Source organism: Trifolium pratense, linkage group LG2 (assembly GCF_020283565.1).
Source record: "Trifolium pratense cultivar HEN17-A07 linkage group LG2, ARS_RC_1.1, whole genome shotgun sequence".
Lineage (NCBI taxonomy): Eukaryota > Viridiplantae > Streptophyta > Magnoliopsida > Fabales > Fabaceae > Trifolium > Trifolium pratense.
In genome coordinates this window covers 59257610-59266940 of record NC_060060.1, presented here as the reverse complement: position 1 = coordinate 59266940, position 9331 = coordinate 59257610, and the positions used below count along the sequence as shown (strand labels likewise).

Below are 9331 nucleotides of genomic sequence, written 5' to 3'. Positions count from 1 at the left end.
AAAAATGTCAACTAACTTCCATATTATGCTAGAATGGGCCGAGGTCCATGCTCGCTTCCTCTGTCCGGCCCAGAAATACATAGGCCCGATAGACCCATTCCAAGATGATGTTTTCTCTTCCGACACCCGTGTTTCTTTTATACCGCCTGAATTTTCAGTTTTGCCCTTGCAAAAATATTCGGTTTGTAGAAACCGAAATTTTTTTTTGCCTTGAAAACAAATTTCGGTTTCTAAAAACCAAAATTTACTCTGAATTTACACTAGAAAAAATTCGGTTTCTGCGAATCAAGGGCAAAATTGGAATATTGGGAGATATAAAAGAATCGCGGGGGGTCAGAAGAGAAAACATCTTCCAAGATATCTTCACATCAAGAGTCACAAATGTTGAAGAACACCCTTAATGTCTCTGCAACCTTAATGTTCATTTCGAGCACAATGTTGAAGGGCACTGTCCGTTATAGCCACACTTTAATGATATGATATGATGTCTCGCGACTACTCGTCCCTCTATGTAAGTAAGGGGTTCACTTCCAACACCTCACACGATACGCAACTGAAAACCTTTCGTTTCACATTCTTATAAAGAGGTGAGCATCAAAGTGTTTGTAGGTACTCTACCAACTTTAACTTTAACTCACTGCTTACGCGGGCCACCAATTCTTATCACTCAAGATCAACTAAATTTATTCTTCCAAAAAGGAAAAAAAAAAAGCATTTAATTCATTAATTGATGTTCAAATGAAACAAATTTTTATAGAAAATTAAATAATGACAAATGATAATTTAGAAAATACAATTATATTTTTGTTATTATATTTAGAAAATTATATTATGTTAACTAACGTTTTTGTGTGTGTGGAATTGATTATTTTTGTTTATATTTAGTACTCCTCGGTTTACAATAATCGACTTATTGTTTACTTCAATATCGTTCTCTCAATTATGAAAAATATTTTTTCTGCTTCAATTTTACAGAGGCTCCAATTATAATCAAACATTTTTTTTTTTGACAAATTATAATCAAACTTTTGAACCAAATGATTAAGTGGGGAGAGAGAGACCCAATCATCCTCACACCACTTATGTCACAAGTCACAACATATTCTCTCTTTTCATATGAGCTAGAAAAGCATAATATAAGCGCGTCTCTTTTCTTTTGAATTTTGACCAGTCCTACAAAGAATAATCTATCATTTTAAACATGGATCTATAGACCAAATACAAATAATTCCTTAAGTTATGTAACAACATGGCCTATTTTAAGTCTTAACTACCGCATTTATCTACCACAATATTCTTGTGAAACAAAACAAAGTGCTACATTTGGTGGCGTATGATAAAGTTGACTCAAATAGAAGAGTCTTTAATCTTCACATAAAATCTTATAAGAAAGCAAGTTGCATTTATGCTCACAAGTAAAATGAGAGAATTTTTACTTTGCACCACAAATATCACATGAGGAACAAAACAATATGTTAGCTACCTCTACTTTTCCATCATGATACTGATACTGATACAATACAATCCCCAAAGTCCCCAAAAAATATTTGCTTATAGACCCTTTGTACCATTTTCCTTTCAATTCAAAAAGAAAATATTTCAATTCAAATTTAAAAAGAAAAGAACACAAACTAATTTCAATAAATATAATAACATCTCCTTTTAATCATCATAGCTATCTGTGTCTTGTATTTGAACTACGAATTGTGACTCCATGCAAATACTTCGTATATCCGACCAAACTGAGTTTTCCATCGGATTTTCTGATCCAATCACCCATTAAAGAGTAAGCAGAAGGCCCCAAATTCATCTCCTGAAGAACACAATATACCAGAGTGTTAAGTATAGGCTATTTCGTAGCTTTTAAAACAAAATTAACAAAAGTAGGCGCTATTGGAATGAATGTGCAAACCTGTGCCAACTCCTCGAGTGAAATGACACGGTTCCCTTCCTCGTCAAAATAATCAAAAGCTGCGGTGGCAATTTTATCCCAATCTGGATGAACTTCCAGCTGGTATACACTTATTGCAGCAGCGCAAAACTCTTCGAAGTCCAATCTTTTATAGGAGAGCGGATCCATCTTATTTCAAGAAACATGCATTTCAGATATTTCATACTATATTTGCATTCGAAGGAAAAAATAAATACATTTCCTTAAGAAAAATAACAAATAACTACAATATGATCATGGTGGTACTGATACCGTCTGAACATTTTCACTATAAAGTATAAACAAATTATAGTTACTTCCTATTTTCATTAATTACCGTTGTCGAGAAAATGAGCCGGACTTAAAGGTTATATACATCATTTAACTCAATATCACAGTGCCCCTCAATATTATGCAACTGCTTGTTTTCAGTTTATTATCATATGAATCAATCACGACATGGTACACAATTTTTTGAGAAAATGGATGAAGTTGGAAGAAAAACAAAAACATCTAATCACAACAAATATGACTTACCAAATTTAGAATGTCAGGGACCCTTGCTTCCTTCATGGCATCAGTTGCATTTTTCATTAGAGCCTGAATTTATTATAATTTTATTAATTTCGGTTTAGAGATAGGGGGGGGGGGGGGGGGAATAGCAAATAGACCGACTACAAAGTTTAAACCATAAAAGACTAATTTAACAAATCTAGTAGATGAGCATAGCATATTTACACTAAATAGGGTTAACAGATAATAATATTGCATGTGTTTAATACTTTAATACTTCATGTAATAGAGGACATAAATTTGCAAAAATCGTGCACTTACAACTGTGAAATTCTCGAGTGAAACAAAACCATCTCTAGGTTCCAAGAGGCTAAATTGTGCTCTAAGGTAGGTAAGCTCTTCATCTGGCAATGCTTTTGAGAGAGCCTGCATTGATATAAAGAAAAAGAAAACAGAAAACAGAAAACATTACTCTTCTTCCATTGTCAGACAAAAGACGCATTTCTACTAATGGTATAACAGGTGACTACCTTCAACGCTGCACGCTTCAAAGGTGAGGCACGCACATATGACTTGACTAACTTGTAAATCAAAATATCTAAAGGAATGGCATTTTTTTCATCTCTCAACCACGGGTGAGCTGCACATATTGAGGTAATTTCAGTATTAAAAATCACAGAATAATATTTAGGAGTGTTTGCGTGTCGTAGAAATTTCAATACAAACAATTAACCATTCAGTTAAGCATGGTCTAAGCAAAACATACATAAAGCTTGAGCAGCAGTCATTCTTTTTCTGTGGTCTTTGTTCAAAAGTCTCTTCACGAAGTCTTTAGCTTCTGGTGATATTGATGGCCAAGGTGAATCATCAAAGTTAGGATTTGCTCTTAACACAGACCGGAAGATTCCTGATTCAGACCGTGCCCAAAACGGCCTACTTCCACATAACAATATGTAAGTTATAACTCCAATACTCCATAAGTCTCCTTCAACACTATACGATCTATGGAGCACTTCAGGTGCAACATAGTAGGCACTACCAACAATATCATTGAGGCGTTGATCTGCATGTTTATAAGAAGTCAGTGCTATCAGTGCAAAAATCAATTGAAGAACGGCAATGATCATAAGGCATTAATGCAAGTCCTCAAATTCATCTAAATCAGTAAATTAGTGAAAAAGCATTTGACAAGCAAATGGATGTATTTGACTAGTAGAAAATAACATTACTTCATTACTAATATAGACTAATACAGATATTAAAAAGTTTTCTAATGAATATTCCCCTAGTTTCTTTGCAAGACAACAATCATTACAGGTACTAATAGCATCTCTGTTTATATAATCTCAATTTTGTTTCCACAGATAACTTAAATAGAAAAGAAAAAAACAAAATATTGTACAAAAATAATGAAATATCCACAAGAAAACGCCATTTAGAAAGTGGTTTTTAAAAGGTATTTAAAGATATCATATCAACGATTCGGTAGTATCAGATATTTCAAGCAGATGGAAAATATTAAAAAGTTTTAAGCGTGTTGAGTTCTTAATTTCACAACAAAACTACTGCAATTATTTCAATCATGGATATAGATGTCCATTTCAAAATTAAAGACTGATGAAATTGTGATACATGGTAAAATATCACAATTTTTCCATTGTACAGCTGTGTGGATATCCCAAAAAATCTGAAAGTGTCAGACCATATGGCATAAAACATATGATATTTTATCCGGCAATTTGAATGTGTGAATTCAATATGCCGAAGCTAAAACTAGGAAGAAACTTAAATACAAGAAAGTTAGTAACTAGGAATCTAGGATATGATTTATTATACAATTAGATACTGAATATAGCAAGGTCGATTCAATCATATTACCTGGCCTAACAAAATCAGATAGACCAAAGTCAATAACTTTCAAAACAGCATCCTCATCTTTTGAGACAAAAAGAAAATTCTGCAATGTAGGTAAAGCATTAGGATTACAAGTTATAAATACGAGAAGTAATGATACAAACAAAATTCCATGTGCACTGAAAGGTGTGACCAAGTAACATAAGTAGTTCAAACTTCACAGTGCCATATACCTCTGGTTTTAGATCGCGATGAACAACTCCCTGAAGATGACAAAAGGCAACTACATTCAGAATTTGTAGAAGAATAACTTTGGCATCATCCTCTGGGTATCTTCCACCTCTTCATAAATAATTAACATCAAATGACTCCAATTACAATCATGTTATTTAAAGATCGAACTTTTGCAAGAAAAGTATGGAGGGACAACAAAGTAACAGATAGTAAATAAAAAACAATCTTTAGGTTTTACCTATCTAGAATTCTGTCCAGTAATTCTCCGCCCTCGCACAACCTGACAACAACAAGAATATCTCATTAATTCGGGATAAATGAATAATTTAAAAGTTGTATGTACTACACAGCTACAAAATCTGCTCATATTATTAACATTATTGAAAACATGTACTTATGATCAAGTCCTTTTTTACCCAATAACTTCATGAGAACACAATTTACCAGTAGATCAAAATATGAATAAAATCCTATCAAGACTGAAAGAAATTTTCAGATATAATTGTTTCTATACATACTCCATCACAATGTAGACGTTGTTCGCATCCTCAAATGCATCATAAAACTTGACCAAATTCCTATGTCCAGATAAGGCCTTCAACATTTTCACCTCCCTCCTCACATCTTCAATTGCTATTGCCGAAGTCATCTGCCATACAAAAATCAGTTAATCGCAATAAACATCTGCAAGCAAAAATTGCAATGCGAGATAAAAAAAAAAGGTGAAAATCAAAGCTCAATTAATGTTGATCTATGTCATGAAAAAACAGAAGCAACAACCATAGCATCACAATATGCAATTTCCCCGTCCCAAATTAAAATTTACTCTCAGACTCCAATTTGATTGTTTAGAGAATAATTAAAAGTTGCAGGAGTATAGGTTCAGCTTTTTCTCATGCTCTTCCTAGAAACATCACCCACCAGAGGCCAAGTAGCTAAAATGAAAGCTCTAAATTGTCTTATGCCTATAGGACTGGCAATAAAGGTATAATTCTGGTAATTTTCATCAATCGTCAATAAGAAAGGTGCTGTTTATTCCCATGCTCCGTGATCTCAATTTTCCTCTTACTTTTTGTTATTGAGCATATATGCTGCACTCCAATTCAGTTCATAATGCACATGAAAAACAATAACAAATACCCAGGTTCGGTATATGCATTCTTCAGTGTACAACTAAACACCAATATGATTACTAATGATCTAACCAGATGCCTGAAACAGCTTTTGTCAAATAAAAAACTAGTAACTTGAACGGTTTCATCCATCCTTGTACCGGTAAAAGGGGATATGACCAATGAGCTTCACTACGCAAACAATTGCCCATTAATAGAACCAAAAAAAAACTTTTGGAAAATCATAATTCCTGCATGCAGAATAACTTAAACAAAAGCCACAAAATGCAATGGCTTGCCCTTGCTATAGATGTTACAACTTCACCTTTTTCTTAGTTTTTGGACCCTTTGGGAGTCTACTGTAAGCAACCTCGCCGTGCATTTGTAAAGTATTTGCGGCAAGCTGTTTTTAAGAGCCGTGCTTTTCTAGTCACATAGTAACTCCAACATTTTTGCCACCCTAATCTCAACAATTTATTGTGATGCTCCCAAGAAACCAACCAGAGATTAAGAACCAGTTGCAACCAAATTTCTTTGCCACATCATTTTTCCCCGATGGTTTCCCTTTTAAAAGAAGCATTATCTGGCATAATTAATCCTGTAATGTTTGGCTTTCGGTACTTATGAATTTGATTGGAAAAACAGGTTTTCAGGCATTTTCCTTTATCGTACCAGCATATATGTAATGGTGGATAGTGGAGTGTAGCGGCCAACCCCCAAAATGTGTTGCAGTACAACGGATAGTAATACGGCTGTTACATCTTAATGTAACAATACGAGAAATTTATATCATAATAATTCCCATACACATATAAAATATAAAAATATGAGAATACGTAAAGTTAAAGACATATTCTGGTATTCGTGACTTAGTTCTTTTTTACCCATATTCAAGCCCAATTTAAATCGAATAAGTTTTAGGGTAAAAGACCAAAAAAATTATTAAAAATAAATAATAAAAAAAACAACCACAGGGACTGATTATAAGTTAGTGGCATGTTCGGGTTTTTACGGGAGCTTCATTGTAACAGCTGCTACTGAAAAATGCAACACAGTGGGGTTTCGTATAAGTTATAATCCCTAGGGGCTGCTATGCTACACAACACTGCTGTAGCGGCCACCATGGACTACTGAGACCAACATTAACTTAGAAAATGGAAATAACAAAGGTTAATTTAATACTATAAACAGGAGAGGAACATTTAACGTTACCAATAAAATAATTTGGAACTTCATTGCAAAACATTACCAATAACATAGGTTACTTACTACCTTACCAAGTTCCATTATCGTATTGGTATGGTATCCACTCATAATATATGGGCTAAAGTTGAAACAAATTCAAATTTGGTATCACAGCTTTTCAAAGAGTGCTTGACTGCTAAATTGAGCTTCCAAATTCAAAAAAAATAGAAAACTCTAATCACATATTACATTTACCACTAAAACTTACCAACGTAACACGAAATTCATCTCAATCATCAAAATACTCACAAAATTCAACAATTGATCCTGAATTGACCGAGTACCAAACATGCATACCACCTAAACTCCCAAGTAAAAACACATCAATAATCTTAACAATTGACTTTTGATTGAAACTTCAATTTTAAAGCTATCAACATCTAAAAAAGGAAGGGAAAAAAAACAGAGTTAGTTGCATGTTCGGGTTTTTATGGGAGCTTCATTGTAACGACCGTTGCATCACCTGTTTGGCTGCTACAGCCGTTACTAAAAAGTGCAACGTAGTAGGGTTTCATATAACCTCTAGGGGCTGCTATGCTACGTGACACCTCTACTCTACAGCAGCCGCTATTGACTACCTAAAGCAGCATTAATTTAGAAAATGTCAATGACAAAGGTTGTCTTAATACTATGGAAAGCAACATCTAACATATCCAATAAAAGTATAACCATTTCGAACTTCTTTGCAAAACTATACTACCTTACCATTTTCCATAATGTATTATTAATGGTATCGATTCCGAATATATCAACTAAACATGGAAAAAATTCAAATTTGGTATCATAGTTTTCCAAAGAAGTTAACTTGACTTCCAAACTGAGCTACCAAATTCAAAACCAAAAACATAAACAAACACTAATCACAAACTTCAATTGAATCATCAAAATCAAAATACTCACAAAAGTCAACAATTGATCTTGAATTCATTGACCAAGACTAGAGTACTAAACACGCATCAAATTATCTTAACAATTGACTTTTTCAATTAATCATCATCATCAAAAACCAAATTTTATATAAAAAATATAAAATTTATGATCCTAATTTTCACCTTAGCTTTGGTAATGATTTTGACAGCAACTGATACTCCCTTAAGTTCACCTTTCTTCCCTTTAGCCCAACAAGTATGACCAAAATGCCCTCGACCAACTTCCTTACCAAGCTCAAATTTGGCCCCAAAATTCTTCCCATATCCAAAACTCTTATCCAACGTTCTCTCTCCATCTCCACCACCTTCCCCACCTTGTTCCTCCGGTATCGGTCCATCTTTCGGTTTCGTCTTCCCTTGCCGTCTCATCAAAGCCGCCATAATCGGCTTTGCCGGAGACGGTGGAGGAAGTGGCCACCTGAATTTCCTACCAGGAGTCTTGGTAGCCGGAGACGGCATAACACCTGCAGGAAGAGGACTATTGAAAGGACTTGTGGAGAAAGATGTCGCCGGAGTTTGTCTTCCTGGTGTAGCATCGCTAACGGTGGAAATAGGTTGAGAAAACGGTGATGGTGCGTGATTAGGTGGTGGTTTGTGGTTGTGATCGGTGGTGATTGTTTCGTTGTCGACAGCAATTTTGCTGCAGCAATGACCCATGGCTGACTAAGTCGTCGGCGGCAGTGGATTGTGATCGGTGCAAGTCAAAGGAAGAAGAAATGTTCGCCGGAGAAATTGAGAGAGAAAATCAGTAGAGAGAGAAAGAGAGAAATAGTAGTAGCAGCTGAAGAAGAAGAAGAAAAATTAAGACATAATAACGCAAATAAATTAATTCAATTTTGAAGTGTAATAGAGAGAGAAAATAAAATTAAGATTTATTATTATAAAAATTAAAATTAAAATACGACACGGTCCAACTGTATTCATTTATGTGTGAAAATAAATTGTTTCCTACGTTGGTTGGACTCGGATCTTGAGTCATTCGTGTGTGTTGTTTTAATTTCACTTGGCAAAATTAATTTTAGTTCTTATTCCAATCCGACCTCAATTTCACATTTTTAGATATTGTCCATTTTGGGTTAACTTGTCAAAGCTTCGTAGAAAAGGTGTCTTTATAATTTGAAAGATATGGATGTTGTACATAAATTAGTATTAATCTCGATTGTCAAATGATGTGAGACTATTTTGGTGTATTTATAATAGTTTGTATAATAAGATAAATTTTTAATTTATTTTGGTTGTCCGTGTAAAATAATTGTGTGAGAGGATTTCTTAAATATTACTTTATGGTATGTAAAAAAAATTATTAAATGAGTAATCATTAAAAAATATGAGAAATGTTTTATGGTTTGGTCACTAAATTCATTAAATAAAAAATATTAAGAAATTAAAAGGCTATAATAGAAAGCTTTTTTTATTTTATTTTTTTTAACAGAAAATAGTTTTTTTTTATTCAATAGGAAATAGTTTCTTTTGTCAATAGAATTTGTTTTTTTTTTGGTATTATAAAAATAGTT

The 9331-nt window shown here is 33.7% G+C and overlaps 1 protein-coding gene across 2 annotated transcripts; it reads right to left on the bottom strand.

Annotated features, from left to right (window-relative positions):
* Window positions 1-1382: 1382 nt before the first annotated feature.
* LOC123907948 (CDPK-related kinase 4-like) lies at window positions 1383-8895 on the bottom strand. Of its 2 annotated transcripts, none has more exons than XM_045958429.1 (11): window positions 7941-8895; window positions 5050-5180; window positions 4770-4811; window positions 4531-4639; window positions 4322-4400; window positions 3210-3506; window positions 2974-3083; window positions 2765-2869; window positions 2468-2530; window positions 1913-2080; window positions 1383-1813 (listed from the first exon to the last, which is right to left on the bottom strand). In XM_045958429.1, exons 1-11 carry the CDS (start codon window positions 8472-8474, stop codon window positions 1676-1678), a joined length of 1776 nt encoding a protein of 591 aa, XP_045814385.1. In that variant the 5' UTR covers window positions 8475-8895; the 3' UTR covers window positions 1383-1675. The 2 variants fall into 2 exon arrangements, with proteins under 2 accessions (XP_045814385.1, XP_045814386.1); XM_045958430.1 differs by having other exon boundaries at window positions 5969-8661.
* Window positions 8896-9331: the final 436 nt, after the last annotated feature.

What these genes read in the sequence shown, in the direction of transcription:
- LOC123907948 (XM_045958429.1), bottom strand. Translation starts at nt 8,474, where the DNA reads ATGGGTCATTGCTGCAGCAAAATTGCTGTCGACAACGAAACAATCACC. An exon ending in AAATCATTACCAAAGCTAAG is followed by an intron (nt 5,181 to 7,940) that starts GTGAAAATTAGG and finishes TTTGTATGGCAG; the next exon opens with ATGACTTCGGCAATAGCAAT. An exon ending in CACTCGAGGAGTTGGCACAG is followed by an intron (nt 1,814 to 1,912) that starts GTTTGCACATTC and finishes TGTGTTCTTCAG; the next exon opens with GAGATGAATTTGGGGCCTTC.